Source organism: Barbus barbus, assembly GCF_936440315.1.
Source record: "Barbus barbus genome assembly, chromosome: 21".
Taxonomy (NCBI): domain Eukaryota; kingdom Metazoa; phylum Chordata; class Actinopteri; order Cypriniformes; family Cyprinidae; genus Barbus; species Barbus barbus.
Window position 1 is genome coordinate 7,647,274 of NC_136749.1, and position 19,661 is coordinate 7,666,934.

General features: G+C 42.6%; 1 protein-coding gene across 1 annotated transcript in view; it reads right to left on the reverse strand.

Annotated features, from left to right (window-relative positions):
- Positions 1 to 732: 732 nt before the first annotated feature.
- LOC306887875 (carbonic anhydrase 14-like) overlaps positions 733 to 19,661 on the reverse strand; it is a gene marked incomplete at both ends in the record, with an annotated part of 55,866 nt that continues 36,937 nt past the window's right edge. The window contains 2 exons of the mRNA XM_079445879.1: positions 733 to 832; positions 10,742 to 10,795. Coding sequence (XP_079302005.1) covers positions 733 to 832; positions 10,742 to 10,795 — 154 coding nt within the window. The remainder of the gene's footprint in view (positions 833 to 10,741; positions 10,796 to 19,661) is intronic.

A 19,661-nucleotide genomic window follows, 5' to 3' on the forward strand; every position in this document is an offset into this window, starting at 1 on the left:
AGATCGGTTAGCTCATATCACATCAAACCGTGCGAATTATTATTATTGTTATACTTTATTCTCAAATTATGAATGTTAACAACATCAGCATTGAATGACTAGTATAGTATGTATTAGTGTGTCAATTTCAATTTGTATATAGTCTAATCTAATTGTCATGCCATTCAAAATTCATTTTAAGAAATTCATTTTACCCAAGAAGCAAATTTTTCTTCCTTCGACCTGGCTTTCTTTAAAATACAAATCTTGTGTAATCCCAGGCTTCTGGGAATTTAAATGTGCTTCTGTAATCAGAAGCACATTTAAAACTGTAATATAATTTAATTTCATTCATATTCTGGATTACAATCTGCCATCAAAATGATACATTTAATTATTCTAGCTGCTGTGAGAAAAGGCTATAAACGATCCACCACCTGCAGGATCCTCACATGCCATAGCCTAGTAGCCGGGACAACTTCTTAATGTTTACAGACGTGACGCAATGACGCTGCGGCATGCTCGAATTTCACGCTAAACTTTACCCGTACCACTCAAATTAGAAAACATTATTATAAGCTAACTGTTGTGAATGGGGTTAAAGTAAAGTTTTGAACACTGGTTGGTTATGTACTTACTCAAATATTGATTTCGGATCATTTTTAACCCAAAAAAGTTACGGATTGCAGCTTTAAATTGAAATATTTTTGTTCACAAGACAAAAAGGCCAAGATACACATGGACTGTTTAGAATCAAGTTTCAGGCTGAGGGGCAGCTTCCTCTGGTTTTGTTGAGTTAGAAGTGGTCTTTAAAGCCATATCCTCTTTGCGTTCTTTTGACATATCTTGCAATCTATAGGATGAAACCAAAGAAAAAAAAAATTATTGAACTTGGTTGAATATATCATAATATTTTAATCTCTTAGACAACACATTATGTAACATTTTCCAAGACTAGATAATGTTTTCTGTTCCAAGTAGAGTGAATATATAGTAGTAAACAGTTGAAGTGGATCAAAACCTAAAACAAAAATGCATTCTTGTCTTAGGACAACTTGGATGAACTTTTTTTGATCCACTTCAAAATTATTAGCCCCCTATTAAATATTTCATTATTTTTCAAATAATTCCAAGTGTTGAAATTCCATATTTGAATTGAATTTGAATAGTTGGAATTCCATAATTGCAAGTGTTGTTTAACAGAAAGAAGATTTTAAGATTTTTTTCAACACAGTATTTCTAAACATAATATTCATTTAGGAAACTTGGAGTGTTTGTAATACAAACAGAAACAAAATTATAACCAAGAATAAAAAATAAAATAAAAATATTAGTTAATAGTCAATGGTGTATCCCTTTTGCTTGATAGCAGCCTTTATTCGTTTGTTGTACTTCTCAAGAAGTTTCATATTATTTTGACAGTACATATTATTTTACTAGTTGTTTTTCAAGCTACTAGTCCTCAGTTTACAGTGCAATTTAAAGGCTTTGAGGATTATTTAGGTTAATTAGACAAGTTAGGTTAGTTAGGCAAGTCATTGGACAACAGGGATTTGTTCTGTAGCCAATCAAACAGATCATTTCTTATTGGGGCTAATAATATTGATCTTAGCAGTTTTTTTTTAAATAATAATTTTATTCCAATCAAACTGAAATAAATAAAGCTTTCTCCAGATGAAAAATATAATAAGAAATACTGTGTTAAAATTCCCTTGCTCTGTTAAACATCACTTGAAATTTTAAATTTCATAGGGGCTAATAATTTTGTCTTCAACTGTATAGCCTAGACACACAAACACACACAAAAGTTTGAAAACATTCAGATATTTACTTCTCTTTTTTCAAGTCCCTCATGGACATAAAGGCTGCATTATGTGCTCAAAAATACAGTAAAAACACTATAAAACAGAATTATAATTTAAAATAAATAACGTTTTCTATATGAATATATTTTGTAATGTAAATTTATTCCGGTGATGCAACGTTGAATTTTCAGCATCATTACTCCAGTCTTCAGTGTCACATGAACCTTTATAAAACCATTATATACTACCATCCGAATGTTTGGGGTGTGTGTGTGTTTGTGTTTAATAAAAATGTCCTTTATTCAGCAATTCTGCATTAAATTGATCAAAATCCTGAAAAATTTTCCACAAAATATTAAGCAGCAAAAACTGTTTTTAACATTGATATAAGAATCATTACTAATAACTGAGCACCAATAATAACTACACAAACCAGCATATATTGATTTCTTAAAGATCATGTAACATTGAGGACTGGATTAATGACTGTTAAAAAGTCAGCTTTACATCACAGGAATAAATTATATTTTGAAATATATTACAACAGAAAACAGTTGTTTTAAACTGTGATACTATTCACAATATTAGTGTTTTTACTGTGTTTATTTTTTAACTTGTAAGCATAAGAGACCTTACTAAAACATTTAAAAATCATAATGTTTCCAAACTTTTGTTACTTTATATTAACCTTAATTGATTATTAAGGGTGGGAAGTGGGCTTAATGGACAGAAAACATAATGGATTATTAAGGATGGGGTAAAAACCCTTTTTAAATCATTTTAAAAATTGGCTCAGAAAAGGTTTCTTTTGAGAAAAGCTCCAGCATAATTTTTTAGATTTTACTTAGTCTGATATTTTATATCTAATTGAATCAAATTCAGTCATTAAGTGTGGTTTATGTGTCCAAAAACTTTGTATATTATCAACATAATCTCATGAATATTATTAGGTATTTTACGTCATATCTGGTTCTGCCATGTGTACATTTACTTTACGTTTGCATAAACTATTACAACAAATTGGGCATTGCCCTTTCTCCCATTCGTAAGTAATATGAGTGCATCGTCTTTGTATATCTAAAGTCTTTGGAAATGGCCATAGCCTTTTAAAGTATACTCCACTGATAGCAAGCACAAACGCAGGCGTTTGACACGTGCACTAGCAGATGTCATCCTTGTCCAGTGTCTGTTTAGGTGACCAGATTTCTGAAATGGAAAACAGTGACATTTCCTTGTTCAGAGTTCAAAATATCACTGAAATCTCAATTATGACTATCTATGAATTTAAAAAAGGGGGGACAATATATTTTTGTATATTTTTTTTGTTTATTGTTGTGGGATCTATAGAGGCCTGCTAATATAATAATGATGTTTGCAGATCAAACTTACCCTAGTATTAATACAATTCACCAAAAATCACACTGCACAAGAGTAAATAGTATTTATTGCAAAAAGACAAAACTGTATTTACAAATATTTATATTTAACTATTTACAAATATTTTTAACATTTTCTATATTTAACTTTTGTAAATGGATCCTAATTATAATTAGGCTTATTATTTAGCATTTTAGGCTCGTTTTGAGTACAAACAAAGTATATACTTTTTGCAAGTGTAATTATTTAATTAATTAATTTGTTTATTTTATTCAGAAATAATTTCTATATATAGTTTATTAAAAAGATTATGTACAGCCAAGCAGACGAGCCTAGGTGCATTGAACCAAAGACTATATTACCCAAGAAGTGTCACTCATATTTGAATGGCGAGAAATGCAACACTCATGCTGCAGTCACGCCATGTCGTATACCGTAATTCCGAGGTGACAACACGTGATGTTCAACCAAAGACATAGAAATATTGAAATATTAAAAGAGACTTTAGTTCAACTTGGTACTTTTCATGTCCTCGGACTGGGGATTATCCATTTCTATAGCGACAGTCAACAAAATTAACCCGCGTGAAAGAATGTTACTGGCAGCTGAAAAACTCTATAATGGCTTAATTCTTTACACTGAGCAGATTTACTGGCCAATATTGTGATATATAACAATGCTAAACGATCCACTTTTTGAGATCTAGCTATGTATTCTCCCCTTCTAAAAAATAGGCATAGTTTTGCTACTCTAACCAAAGTGTCTTAGCAGTTAGCCTATATCAGTACCACTGTAGTGAAGGAGACTGAATAATGAATATTTGCAGCCTCTCAGACAATTAGAGTGCTTTTTTTTATTTAAAGAGATTTACATATTAGTCCGTTTTATTCTAAGAGTGTGTAAGATGGTTTTCAAAAAATATTAATACTAAACGGTCAGCTTTTTTCTGTGGTGATTTGTGTGTGTTTACACTGTGCTCTCCTGAGCGTGACCTAAAACATGGCGGAATCCGACCCGGTGTGACGTAGATTCCCAGACTCTATTCCGCTCTTTTCACATCTCATTGCATTGCTGCTGCTCCCCTTCTACGCTGTGTTTGGTTGTCATGCCATCACGTGACTCAGCAGCTCCAAGCACAAGTGGATACTTTTGGCTACAGATCGAATGGTAGAACTCCGAGCTACAAAAGAAATGAAAAGGGGAGGAAGGAAATCCTTCACATAGTGCATATTGTATATAACTGTATACCAAAATTGTCCTTTTTATGCAGTATCACTGTAAGGTGTATACTGAGTTTGGCCTTTTAATATTATTTCTTAATGCATTAAGCCACTTGTTATAATGTTTTCATTATAACAGTTCCTCATCAGGAACTCGAGCTGCGTCAAACGACGCTTTGGGGAACGCCTACAGCGTAACCGGCTCTGAATACCAATCAAATCTGTCCAGAAATGGGAAGGGACATCACGGGCGAGGTGACGTAATGACCAGCTGGTACAAAAGCACGTGCGGTGAAACCGGCATCAGCTTTTTGTCATTCAGCGAATCGCTCTGTGACTGGTGAGTCCTTTTTACCGTTGTCTGTCTGTTTTGTAAACATGTCAAAGCGAAGTGGGGAGAGGAGTGAGGCGCAATACGGGCTGTGTGTTCCTCCGTGCAAACGCTATTTGTGTGCGGAGGATACACACGGGTTGTAGGGAAAATATTTGGGCCCGCCTCTTCGTCCGCTCATTCTATTACTTCGGTAGTGTGATGGGGACGAGTGAGCGCGGTTACAGAGCTATGCCGCGGGTGGAACAGACGCTTGCGAGCTATCTGTCCCCTGACGCTGCTTCGTCTCTGAAGGCAAAGGGTACGCGACAGCAAGTCGGGCTGGCTTATGTCTGCACATCATGGTGGCATGCCAGGCTGACCTGCTCAAGGAGTTGGATGAGGGCAGGGGATTAGTGCGGAGCACATCCGTGAACTCCGCAAAACTGCTGATTTGTCTCTCCGCGCCACCAGGGAGACCGTCAAGGCAATCTATGGCAGCCCTGGTGGCGGCGGAGAGGCATCTTTGGTTGACCCTGTGGAAAACCGTGACAGGGCCTTCCTTCTGGACGCCCCACTTTGCCGTCTGGCCTTTTTTGGTTCGGGAGGCAGGTGGCGGCGTTCCAGCGGTTTCTCCCTCGCCGCTCTCTAGCTCATGGGGCTGCTGGGCGAGAGCAGCCCCTGCCGCGTGCTGGCTCCTCGTATAGGCAAGCTTGCCTCCGCGGGAGCGGGTTGGGGCGGTAAGAAGGGTGCGCGGTCAAAGACCTCCCAGCCAAGCAGGCGAAGAGGTCTTTGGCCAAGAAGCCCTGATGTGAGTGGGATCAGGGCTTATGAGGGTAGCCCCCGCTGTGGTAGAGCGACGATCGCACAGCGATCACCCTGCCACCTAAGGTGCTTCAGGGCGCAGCGGTCTCCAGCGAGCGCATATCTCAGTCTCTTCCGCCCGGTATCGTAGCGGAGCTGAGATGCTCGCCACCCCTTCGGGGGTCTTTGGAGCAGCTAGTTCGGCCCACTAGCCGCTCCGGGTTACACCAGAGGCCAGTCTCGAGAGACTGGTTCCCTTAGTAGACTATTTCGCAGCGTGGATACTACTGCCAAATGTGTCTCGATGGGTCCTGCGCACTGTAGAGAGAGGCTACAGAATCCAGTTCGATTCTCATCCACCTCAATTCAATGGGGTGAATTCCACGTTGTGGGCCCCGAGCAGGCTCTGGTAATGGAACAAGAGGTAGATACTCTCTTAAGGAAAGATGCTATCGAGGTGGGTCTTCCTTACGAAGAGAGTCCGGGTACTACAGCCGGTACTTCATAGTTCCAAGGAGGATGGAGGTTTGCGTCCCTTTTTTAGATCTGCATCAATTGAACCGCTCAGTCTGCAAGACTGAAGTTCAAGATGCTCAGGTAAGTACTCAGATCAAGTCCGAGGACTGGTCTGATAGACAGGTAAGTATCTCAGATTAAGTCCGAGGACTGGTTTGACACGTAGATCTAAAAGACGCATACTTCCATGTCTCCGTCCTTCCCACTCACAGGAAGTTCCTGAAGTTTGCTTTTGGGGGCAAAAGCTTACCAATATCGAGTACTTCCCTTCGGCCTAGCACTCTCACCCCACACTTTTACGAGTGTGTGGGCGCCGCGTTAGCTACGGGGCGCCCGCATACTCAATTACATCGACCTTTGGTTGATTCTCGCTCTATCAGAGCGGAGGGCGGCTCAACTTTGAGGTGTTGTTCTCGCTCACTTAAAATTGTTGGGGTTAAGACTGAACCCCAAGGAAAGTGTGCTTTCTCCATTACAGAGAACCACTTATCTGGGGGTGGTGGGGATTTGACCAGGTTGCAGGCATGTATGTCTCCTGCTCGGATCGAGTCAATTCTCACGAAAGTCAGGAGGGTGAAAGAAGGCCAGTCACTCACTGTCAAGCAGTTTCAGATACTGCTGGGTCTGGTGGCAGCTGCGTCCAACGGGATACCTTTTGGCCTGCTGTACATGAGACCCCTACAGTGGTGGCTCAAGACCAAGGGGTTCTCCCCGAGGGGAAACCCGCTTCGCACGATCAAGGTCACGCGGCGATGCCTACGTGTCTTGGACATGTGGAGACAACCTTGGTTCTTGTCCCAGGGCCTGGTGTTGGGAGCTCCTTGTCGCCGCGTACGCTAGCGACGGACGCATCCCTCACCGGTTGGGGAGCGGTCATGAGTGGCCACCCTGCCCACGGTCGGTGGAGGGGTCATCATCTCGCCTGGCACTTCAACAGGCTCGAGATGCTGGCCGTGTTTCAGGCTCTGAAATACTTTCTCCCAGACCTAAGAGGTTGCCATGTGTTAGTTCGCACCGACAACACATCGGTGGTCTCTTATAGCAACCACCAAGGAGGTCTGCGGTTCGCGCCCCCTGTACAGGCTGGCACACCAGATCCTTGTGTGGGCTATGAGGCCGAGCTCTCCTGGTTGGTCGAGCTGGCATTGCTCCCCTCAACTTTGAGGGTCTCCTTTGAGCATGCCGCTCCCTTCTGAGCGTCTGAGTTCCCTCTCATGCAGAGAGTTAAGTGCTCCGCTCTCCAGAGCTCTGCCTTGGTAGAGCTAGCATTGCTCCCCTCACTATGAGGTCACCTACGAGCATGCTGCTCCCTCCCGGCTCTCCTGTTGGTCGAGCTGGCACTGTTCCCCTCAACGTAGAGGGTCAACTTGAGCATGCCGCTCCCTTCTGAGCATCTGAGTTAGTATCTCAATGGGGAGCAGACACCCTGTCGAGGCAGGGGCTGTTATCCGGGGAATGAATGCTTCACACCGAGGTGGTGAAGCAGATCTAGAGAGTGTTTGGCCAGGCTCAGGTGGACCTCTTCGCTACTCAGGCAGCGCAATGTCCCCTCTGGTACACCCTACGTCATCCAGCTCCGAGGGGCTGGATGCCGTGGCAGACGTGGCCGAGGCTTCGTCTTTTTGCCTTTCCCCCGATTGCTCTGCTCCTTGGAGTTCTGGAGAGAGGGACACCGGCTGCTATTGGTAGCCCCGTTCTGGCCGGGCATGGTTCTCGGACTTGATTTTCCTCCTCGACGGCTCCCCATGGGAGGTTCCAGTCAGGAGGGATCTCCTCTCACAGGCAGGAGGCACCCTTGTGCACCCCTGCCCGGAGTTATGGAAGCTGTGGGTGTGGCCCCTGAGGGGGCACAGCGGATAGCTTCCGGTCTCTCAACCGAGGTTGTTGAGACCATTCTCCAGTCCAGAGCTCCCTCTACGAGGAAACTGTACGCCCTGAAGTGGAGACTCTTCACTTCATGGTGCGGAGATCGCCAGCTCGACCCAGTTAACTGCCCAGTAGGTACAGTGCTGGAGTTCCTGCAGGCTCGACTCTCCGCAGGGTTAGCCCACTCCACCTTGAAGGTCTATGTGGTGGCAATTTCTGCTTACCACACCCCTCTTGGTGGTTTGACAGTGGGCGCACAACCCCTAGTTACACGTTTCCTCCGTGGTGCACTGAGGCTAAGGCCTCCGGTACGGTCCCGGGTCCCGCCTTGGGACTTGGCTGTGGTGCTGAACGCTCTCTGTAGGCCTCCCTTCGAGCCTATCGAGGAGATCTCAGATCGCCATCTCACTCTGAAGACCGTGTTTCTTCTGGCGATGGCATCTCTGAAGAGAGTGGGGGACCTGCAGGCCCTTTCAGTGGCCCCTACCCATTTGGATTTTGCGCCTGGTATGGCCAAAGCCTTTCTATACCCTCGTGCAGGGTATGTCCCCAAGGTTCCTTCTGTCACACCACAGCCTGTCGTACTGCAGGCCCTTAGTCCTCCTCCCTTTCGGGAGCCTGACCAGCTGAAGCTAAACCGTATGTGTCCAGTGCGAGCACTGGACGCGTACGTCCACAGAGCTGCCATGTGGAGAAGGACGGGCCAGTTGCTAGTGTGCTGACCCTCGGTCGGTGGATTGTGGATGCCATTCACATGGCTTATGAGTCTTCTGACCTCCCCTCGCCGATGGGAGTCAGGGCTCATTTCACTAGGAGTGTGGCGGCCTCCAAGGCCTTTCTCGCAGTTGTCCCTATTCAGGACATCTGCAACGCTGCGGGTTGGTCCACGCCTCTGACCTTCGTCAGATTCTTGGCCTGAACATGCGAGCCACTCCAGGTTCTTCCGTTCTCTTGCCCTAGCTGTGCGCCTCTTTTGGACACACAGGGCAGGAGTGCGGAAGTCTGGAGCCGTTGGTATCTCGTTCCCCAAAGCGTCGTTTTACGCAGCTCGAGTTCCTGAAGAGGAACGTCTGGGTTACTTGTGTAACCTCAGTTCCTCAAGGGAACGAGACGCTGCGTCACGGGGCCACACTTCCGGCATCCCTGCCAGCGCTTGCTTCATTCTAGAAGCTGATGCCGGTTTCACCGCACGTGCTTTTGTACCAGCTTGTCATTACGTCACCTCGCCCGTGACGTCCCTTCCCATTTCTGGACAGATTTGATTGGTATTCAGAGCCGGTTACGCTGTAGGCGTTCCCCAAAGCGTCGTTTGACGCAGCGTCTCGTTCCCTCGAGGAACTGAGGTTACACAAGTAACCCAGACGTTTTCTATGGGAGTAAGATGCTAAAAACGTATGTTAAAATGTAATTTAGCATGTTTGCATATATTCTGGGCTCAGCTGGTTGCCACATATTATATTTTATTAACAAACTGTATACTGAATTTAGCCTTTATTTATTTATTTGGTCTTTATCACGGTCTTCCTCCATTGCACCATATTAAATGTTTTTATATTGCAATGAGAGAAAATTTAATTCAGCGTGTTGCATTCATGTTCTGGGTTCATCTGCTTACCTGTACATACATAGGCTTATATATTTTTTATAAACTATACTGAATTTGGCCTTTTCATATAACAGTTTTTTAATGCAATAATAACAAACAAATATTACAGTATGTATAAAACAAACAGAAAATACAGTACGTACATACGAAAATCCTTTCAATAATAAACGAGTTATGGCTTAATAGTTCTTTTTCATATCACTGTCTTCATTCAATAAGCCACTTGCGTTAAATTTTTCTTTATAATGGCTTTCTATGGGAGGAAAATATATAATGTCAAAACTTTGAGCATTGCTTTCGTATTCTGGGCACATCTGCTAACTTGTATATCTAGTTTGCAACATTAATATGTTTATTAATTATTAATAATTATTAATAATAGATCGTGTATACTGAGTTTTGTCTTTTAATATTACATTCTTAATTTATTAAGCCATGTTAATTATTTTTATAACTCTTTTCTATGGGAGGAAAATATTTAACATGAAACTGTGCATTGCTTTCATGTTCTGGGCTCCTCTGCCTGCAAAGTCCATTTAGAAAGGCAAATAATATCCACGTACCTTTAAGATGAATATAATATTAGTCATATCAACATTAGTATTTTAATTTTTTAAATTGTTGTTGGTCATTTAAATGTATGTTTTTTTTTTTAAATGACAAGTATCGGTATCGGCAATACTGGCCCTGTATTTACTCTGTATCGGATCGATAACAAAATTTGCAATATCGCACACCCCTAGTGTCGACTGCAAGTGACATTGTAATTTTTCCCCCCTTGTCTTTACCACCTGGCTACTGTTGTAACATGTAAAAAAAAAAGACTGCAAGTGACGTCACTTGTGGAGAGGCAGTTCACAGTGCATGCATGTGCATGTCTGCAGCCAGACTCTGTTGGGTGCTATCCCTCCAGAAATGTTGAATAATTAACAAAAACATCAGTTTTTACTCATTTAAACTAGGACTGTGGGTGTTTCTTAACTCCTAACACACCACTTGTCTCAACAATCTGTTATTGTTGTTCTGTCTTTACTTTTTCTTTTTCTGCCTGGGCAAGTGTTGCCACTTTGTGGATCGCATATACACATACACTGAGCTTAACAATTGTTCTTTGGTTTTCATGAGAAAAAATATATTTCCTGACTTTAAGTGATTTGAATAATTTAACATTAATGTATGACTGATTTTAGGGGTTACTGAGGTTAAGGGTTTACAGCTTGGGGTTAGAGGTCATGAATGGCCATTAAAAAAAGTTGACCTGGGCTGGGGAGCAGGTCGGATACTTGGCAAGACATCCCAGCTGGACGTTAAGCTGTCATGTGACGAAGAGAAACAATCACAAAGCAATCACAAACAAACATGATCAAAGAATGGTATGATTAAGAAGAAAATATATACAGCATTACATACAGTACAAGACAATCTACATTGTAATAATTAAAGCTATGGTCTACGATTTCAAAGATTGTTCATTATTAATAACCTCGTTTAGATGCTGGTTATGGTTCTACAGTACAATCCTAATAATATGAAGAGAAAAAAGAATGAAAAAATCCATTCACTCTATTGGGTGTACACCCGCAGAGAAATTGACCAATGTAAGCTGTCCGGCCGGACAGCTTACATTGGTTAACTGCTCTCATCCAATCCCCTGCTCCACTCGCGTCTCCACCCACCGCACCCCACCCCGCCCCCTCCTGCGACATGAAATTTCGCGCGAAAGTAGGCAGCATCAACTCAGCAATGGAGAAAAACCAACAAACAGACAGCAGCAAGCGGCCCCTGCTCGCCCCAACAGTCAAGGTTGGAAGAAAGAGAAAGTCAATTGAGGAAAGAGCAGAGATTTAAAAAAAAATGTGAAGAACGTCGGACTCAAAGCCGAATCAATATAGGGTCCACCATTGCCCGTTGGAGGAAGCTTCAGAGAAACCTTGGACTTAAAACCGACGCTGACATGGCTGACTTTTTGTTGAGCAGGTAAGCATTTATTTATACTTTTATGGTGTGGTGTATTACATAAATAGCTTTTTATCAGTCTGACAACATGATCATGCTACCGGTCGGCATTGGAATGTTAGCCGTTCAGCATCGCCTATCACGGGTCAAAGTAATTATATTTCTTGAAGTGCTTGACTATTTCAGTAGGCCTAACGTTAGCGGTTTTCTGTTCGAGCCGATAGAACATTGCATGTGTTGCTAATCTTGCGTGTGCGTGACCTCAAACGTGTGCCTCTGAGCTATTTTCCATGTTTACTCCTGCTTGACTGAGTGACGTTGTTCAGGTCGTTTCCCGGTGGGAGGGATCAGGTAGCACAGAGGGGAGGGGTGTGCGTGTGGAGGGGCGGGATGAGTTTTTTTTAAAATTCTGGCTTTCTCGACTGATTTTCAACATCATAGACTACAGCTTTAAGTTTAGTCAGTTTCGTAATTCATGAATTCCAAATCAGATTTTTATTTATTTTATTATTTATTTATTTATTTACTTATTTTACCACAGAGTTAGCAGAAAAAACATTAATATTGGGCAATTATGTTTTTAACATTTTTCTAATAACTACAAAATGCATTAGGCAGAATTTGTACAACTGGAGTGTAAACTGTATTTGTGCATATTGTTCTCTGTCGATTATTTTAACTTAGCTTGTTTTATAAGAAGCCTGTAATTTGTGTAGTTTTTATTATGTATTGCTTAATTCTTTTACATTACTGATGTAATTATTTGTGTTTATATTTATTTATTCCTGATTGCCCCTTGACAATACAAGACATGGCAAGACAATGTTCTTCAGTATGGTACTTTTCAAGAAGACAATACTCTTGCCAACTTGCATTAGAAAACACTCCAGTTACTGACGTAACCTTGGTTCCCTGAAATAAAGGAACAAGCATTGTGTATGTGGGAAAACTCCTGTTTTACTCTGAACTGAAGCCTGATTTGCTCAGGGGTCTGCCTAGAAGGGGAAGAGCTGACCTCTATATAAGTTGGCTCGCAGCACCATTTCATCAGAATCATTCGACTGAAGCGACAAAGCTTGTTCCCTTATTTCAGGGAACCGTGGTTATGTCTGTAACTGGAGCATTTCCTTTCAAACATTCTCTCATGTTGTGTATGTGAAATGCATGTGAAAAGAACAACCTGCTCTGCAAGCTCAGTCTTGGAGCACTTAATTAAGAGCCCCTGAAGAACATGAGCTACCTAACCCCAAGCATAGCTGAGGGCTATCAACGCTTAGGGAGAAATAGGCAGATTAAGCAGACAAAACCCGCGCCTGCAAAACCGGGACGTCTAGATTATAGATTCTGGCAAACGTGGATGGTGACGAAGTCAAGTCAAGTCACTATTATTTGTATAGCGCTTTTAACAATGCAAATGGTGTCAAAGCAGCTTTACATCAGCTTGATATAAAGCTGGGTGGCTTTACATCAGCTTTACAATATTTAGACGGGGAAATAGTGTGTCGAAATAGTGCCATTCTCCTCTGGCCAGACAAAATCAGCAGTTTAAATCTAGGCTGCAGCAGAGTCAGATTGTGCAAAGGACTCATCTGGGTCCTGTGGTCTTGTCCCGATGACCGTCTAGGAAACAGGGTCTTCACTGGGGTTCAGTCTCTGGGGCTCATCTAGTTCTCCTGATCTCCGCTGGCATTCAGGGCTGTAGAGGTCATATCTAGGTTCTGATCCACCATCTGATCTGGATACGGACTGGATCCGGGTGGCTGCAGTGACCATCTGATCTGGATACAGTCTGGATCAGGGTGGCTACGTTGACCTCGGAATAAGAAAGAAACATACTAATATTAGCGTAGATGCCATTCTTCTAATGATGTTACAAGTACTGCCTAACAATCCTTTAATGGATTTGAATTATAGAAATACGATAGTGTATTATGTGTAAACCAGATTAAAGAGATGGGTCTTTAATCTAGATTTAAACTGACAGAGTGTGTTTGCTTCCTGAACAGTGTTAGGTAGATTGTTCCAGAGTTTTGGTGCAAAATAGGAAAACGATCTCCCGCCCGCAGTTGATTTTGATTTTCTAGGTATTACCACACGGGAGTGGGTGTGTGAGAGAGGAGGGGAGCTGAAACAGCCAGAGCTGGCAGCGTGTGATGAGGCGCACCTGAACCGAATAGAGCCTCATCACTGCCGCTGTTTAAATGCTGAGCGCACCTCTCCTTGAGGGACTGGTCTCTTTCCCGTGCATGCATGCTGGTGTCCTCGTGGGTCCTGGAAGGGAGTGTTGAGGGACTGAGTGCCGCCGAAGACATGAGCTGCCAGACTCACGGTCCGGACTAGTACCGCATCTGCGAGACGGCTAACAGGCGAGGATGCCGGGCCATATAACCCCTGGAAGCACTGCAGGCCAAAGGAGGACGAAGCTGCTAAACGAAGCCGCTACCCCTTGGACCTGAGAGGGAAGCGCGTGTGGCCACCGGACTCCACCCCTTACCTGGACCCTTCCTTCTCGAACACTGTCCCTCCTTCATGAACCCCGCAGCACGACGAGGACACCAGATCCCCTGTTTATTTTGGACACTTTAAGACCTTTGGACACGTTATTTTTATATTTCTGTTGAATAAAAGCCTCTCCAAGGCCTGACACCACACGCACTGTGTCTGTCGTTTGCTCTTCCCGCCACACTGGTGGAGAATGCGGGCAAGGCGGAGCCTAGACAGCGCAGTTGGGCAACACCCGATGATGTCATCCCCTCTCGCTCACAAAAGAAGTTCGTGGAAACCTGCACTGGGACGGAGGAATGATGGAGACGGCCTCCGAGCCACCAAAGGGGTAAGCGATGTTTCTTCTATTGTCATTTACCATGTGGTTGGTTGAGGCTGTCGACTGATACCCGGTTTCTCTGTCCCTGTTTATTTTGGACACTTTAACCCCTGTGGACACTTTTTTTTGATATTTCTGTTGAATAAAAGCCTCTCCGAGGCCTGACGCCACACCCACTGTGTCTATTGTTTGCTCTTCCCACACAACATGCAGAGCAACCACCCAATAAAGCATTACAATAATCTAGCCTCGAGGTCATGAACGCATGGATTAATGTTTCTGCATTTGACATTGTCAGTCTAGGTCGTAATTTAGATATATTTTTAAGATGGAAAAATGCACTTTTACAACTGCTAGAAACTGCTAGTGTTTCGAAGGAGAGATTGCTATTAAAAAGTACGCCTAGGTTCCTAACTGTTGACGAAGAATTTACAGAGCAGCCATCAAGTATTAGACAGTGATCTAGGTTATTACATGCAAATGTTTTTGGTCCAATAATTAACACCTCTGTTTTTTCAGAATGTAGCAGTAAGAAATTGCTAGTCATCCAGTTTATGATATCAACTATACATTCCGTTAGTTTTGCAAATTGGTATGTTTCATTGGGTCACAAAGAAATATAGAGCCGAGTATCATCAGCATAACACTGAAAGGTAACACCATGTTTCCTAATGATATCTCCCAAGGGTAACATGTAAAAGTACTGAGCTAATAAGTTGAGGTACTCCATACTGCACTTGAAGATTGGTATGATACCTCTTCATTTACTGCCACGAATTGATGGCGGTCAGATAAGTACGATTTGAACCATGCCAGTGCACTTCCTCTAATGCCAACATAATTTTCTAGTCTATTTAAAAGAATGTTGTGTCAATAGTGTCAAACACGGCGCTAATAGAGAGATACAACCACGATCAGATGATAAGAGCAGGTCGTTTGTAACACTAATGAGAGCAGTCTCAGTACTATGATATGGTCTAAAACCTGACTGGAAATCCTCACATATAGCATTTTTCTCTAAGAAGGAACATAGTTGTGATGATTCTACCTTTTCTAATATCTTTGACAGAAAAAGGAGATTCGAGATCAGTCTGTAATTAATAAATTCTTTGGGGTCAAGTTGTGTTTTTTTAATGAGAGGCTTAATAACAGCCAGTTTGAAGGTTTTTGGGACATATCCTAATGACAATGATGAGTTAATAATATTCAGAAGAGGATCTATTACTTCTGGAAGCACCTCTTTTAGAGCTTAGCTGGAACAGGGTCTAACATACAGGTTGTTGGTTTAGATGATTTAACAAGTTTATATAATTCTTAATTTCCAATAGAAGAGAATGAGTGGAATTGTTCCTCGGGGGATCTATAGCGTACTATCTGATGTGGTACTGTGGCTTACCGCTGCATGGTTACAATTTTATCTCTAATAGTTTCGATCTGAGAAATAAAGTAGTTCATAAAGTCATTACTACTGTGCTGTTGGGTAATGTTTGCACATGCTGATGTAATATTTTTGGTTAATTTTGCCACTGTATTGAATAAATACTTGGGGTTGTGTTTGTTTTCTTCTAAAAGAGACATAAATTAAACAAATCTAGCAGTTTTTAAGGCTTTCCTGTAGGAGAGAGTATTTTCCCACCAAGCAACACAAAATATCTCTAATTTTGTTTTTCTCCAGCTGCGCTTCATTTTCCGGGCTGCTCTCTTTGGGGCCCGAGTGTGCTCATTATACCACGGTGTTGGACTCTTTTCCTTAATCTTCCTTAAGCGTAAAGGAGCAACCGTATCTAAAGTGCTAGAAAAGAGAGAGTCCATAGTTTCTGTTACATCATTATGTTGTTCTGAGCTATTGGATATGCTGAGAAGCTGAGATAAGTCAGGAACAATATTTATAAAGCAGTCTTTTGTGGTCGAGGTGATATTTGTTCTACCATATTTGTAACAAGGAGTTGGCTTTACAGCTTTAGCTATATGGAACATACACAAAACTAGATAATGATCTGAGATATCATCGCTCTGCTGCAAAATTTCAACGCCACTGACATCAATTCCATGCAACAGTATTAAATCTAGATTATGATGTCGACAATGAGTAGGTCCTGACATGTGTTGTATAACACCAATAGAGTTTAGAATGTCTATAAATGCTGATCCCAAATAATATTTTCATTATCAACATGGATATTAAAATCACCAACAATTAGGACTTTATCTGCAGCCAGCACTATCTCAGAACAAAATCAGCAAATTCTTTAATAAAGTTTGTATAGTGCCTGGTGGCCTGTATACAGTAGTCAGTACAAACATCACAGGGGGTTTATCATTAACACTTGTTTCTTTGGATAACGTTATATGAAGCACCATTACTTCAAATGAATCATACTTGAAACCCGACCTCTGAGAAATACTGAAAATATTGCTATAAATTGTAGTAACACCTCCCCCTTTACCTTTTGGACGCGGCTCATGTTTGTAACAGTAAGCTTGGGGGGTAGACTTGTTTAAAGTAATGTAATCATCTGGTTTTAGCCAGGTTTCTGTCAAACAAAGCACATCTAGTTTATGGTCAGTGATCATATCATTTACAAAAAGGGGTTTTGTACAAAGGGATCTAATATTCAATAAGCCAAGCTTTATCATTTGTTTATCTGTATTAAGTCAGTTTTTTATTTGTTGAACATCAATTAAATTGTTACTCTTACTTTGGTTTGGACGTTTTCTGTATTTTCTAGTTCTGGGAACAGACACAGTCTCTATAGTGTGATATCTAGTTGAAGTAGTCTCTATGTGCTGAGAATTAACTGACTTCTGTTACGTGAGACGGCTAGTAGACGGTCGATTTAGCCAGTCTGTCTGCTTCCTGACCTAGGCCCCAGTTAGTCAAGTACGAACTCTAACTCTAAGAACTCTAGAGAAAAGAGTGGCGCCACCCCAGGAGGGATGAAGACCGTCTCTTTTCAACAGGTCAGGTCTGCCCCAAAAACTCTTCCAATTGTCTATAAAACCTATGTTATTCTGTGGGCAGCACTTAGACATCCAGCCATTGAGTGACGACAGAATGCTATGAATCTCATTGCTACGGTAAGCAGGGAGCTGACTAGAGCATATTACAGTGTCTGACATCATACTTGCAAGTTCACACACCTCTTTAAGTCGAGTCAAGTCACCTTTATTTATATAGCGCTTTTAACAATACAGATTGTGTCAAAGCACTTAACACTATCAAACTGGAGGATAGAGTGTCAGTAATGTATAATAATAATAATAATAACAACATTAAACACTTTTCAGTTAAAGGCATTTCATTATTGAATTCAGTGATGTCATTGTCTAGCTCAGTTTAGTTTAAATAGTATCTGTGAAATCAAATTGATGATAATCGCTAGAAATCAAGTGTCCCCAACTGAGCAAGCCAGAGGCAGCAGTGGCAAGGAACCAAAACTCCCTCTGTGACAGAATGGAGAAAAAAACCTTGGGAGTAACCAGGCTCAGTAGGGAGGCTAGTTCTCCTCTGGCCAGGATATTATTGTTTATTTATTGATTTAATTAAAATGTTAAATGTATAAATGTATTATATTTCTATTTTTATATTGTTGCAATTGTTTAACATTATTTTTAATGATCTCTGACTGGAGAAGTTGAACATCATTAGCGCCGACGTGGAAAACAATCTTACTGAATTTACGTTTAGCATTAACCAGCACTTTTAAATTTGCCAAGATTTCAGACGATGCAAGGAGAAGCCATTACTCACCATGATTGTAGAGTAATTCCGACTCACCAAAGTTGTTTGATGGACTTGTAAAAAACGAGTGAGAAAGAAAAGAAACAGAGCGAGAGAGAACAGACAGTAGAAAAGGTGAATGGAGATGCGATTGATAAGCTAATAGGCTAACGAAATGCTAACATAGCTGCCACATAAACTTTGAGTGTGGAAGGGGTGTGCCCGTTGTCCAACGTGCGGAACAGTCACTGAAGACTGACTGTTTAAAGGCGTAAAAGACGTCTAGTAAATGGCGCTCTAGCCTCCAAAATTTTGTTGCTTACTCTTGTTGGGTGCTGCATAGGCTCCTGTCGAGGCTTCAAACATGAAGGCTCCACAATTCCCATCGGGGATGCCAGATCAAGCCATATCACCTGCGAGAGAAGGACTTTCCTCCATGGAATCGGCCACGGGGCTGCTACTGAGAGCTGCACTAACTTGGGGAACCAGGCTTGGTATAATCATGGGCCAGAGCATCTCGCTGCATTGAGAAATAAGTTGGGCAGTGAGAGGAGGATTAAAGTCCATTCTCCTGGAGCTACATTGCATCTGGACAGCATGTCTGCACCGAGGTTCAAACTTCCTGGCACATGAACTGCTCTTAGCAAGAGGAGTTTGCTCTGTGCCCACAATAGGAGGCGTCGAGCCATCCTGTAAAGAGGACAAGACCTAAGACCGCCTTGGTGGTTGATATAGGCTACCACCGTTGAGTTGTCTGATCGGACCAGGACATGGTGCCCCCTTATGGCTGTCAGGGCCAGGAAAACAGCCCACAGCTCTGAGCAATTGATATGCAGACATCGCTCCGGGGCTGACCTGGAGCAGGATGCCGGATTGCCCTCCAACAGAGTGCCCCAACCCGAGTTGGAGGCATCTGTGGTGACCACCTTCCTCCTAGAGAGGTCAGTCCCAACTTTACACCTAGTTGAAACAGGCACGGAGTTGTCTAGGGGACCACAGACTTGAAACAGCGGTGGTTTACCCTGATGTAAAACTGGCCCAGGCACCACTCATGGGATGGGACTCAGGCTTTGAGCCAATATTGGAGGGGCCGCATATGAAGCAAGCCCAGAGGAATCACAGTGGAGGCCGCCACTATGAGGCCTGGCAACCTCTGAAAAACCTTGAGAGGACATGAGAAATCCCCGATTCGAGGGAAGCTGCCAGTCGCTGAATAGTCAGGGACTTCTCCGACGTAATCCATCTGGGCAGAGTCTATAATTGTGCCCTGAAAGACAGCTCGCTGTCTGGGTAATAGTTGACTCTACTGAAAGTTGATCTGCAACCCAAGTCACTCTAAGTGGCTGAGTGACAGCACTCTGTGAGCAACTGATTCCTGTTCTGATCTGGCCAGTACCAGCCAGTTGTCAAGGGTTGTATCAAGTCTTATATTATATAATTCGGATTCCCATCTGCCTCAGAGGGAAAAGAGCCGCATCTATGCACTTTGTAAATGTGAGAGAGGCCAGAGACAGTCCAAACAGTAGGGCCACATACATATAGGCCACTCTATCAAATGCGTCTGCAGGATGCGACCCACTGGAAACAATTCTCCAGCTCCATCAGAGGTGCTCAAATGGGAAGGAACGAATGCCAGCTTTGAGGGAGTCCTGGATGAGAACTGACCCACCCCCCTCT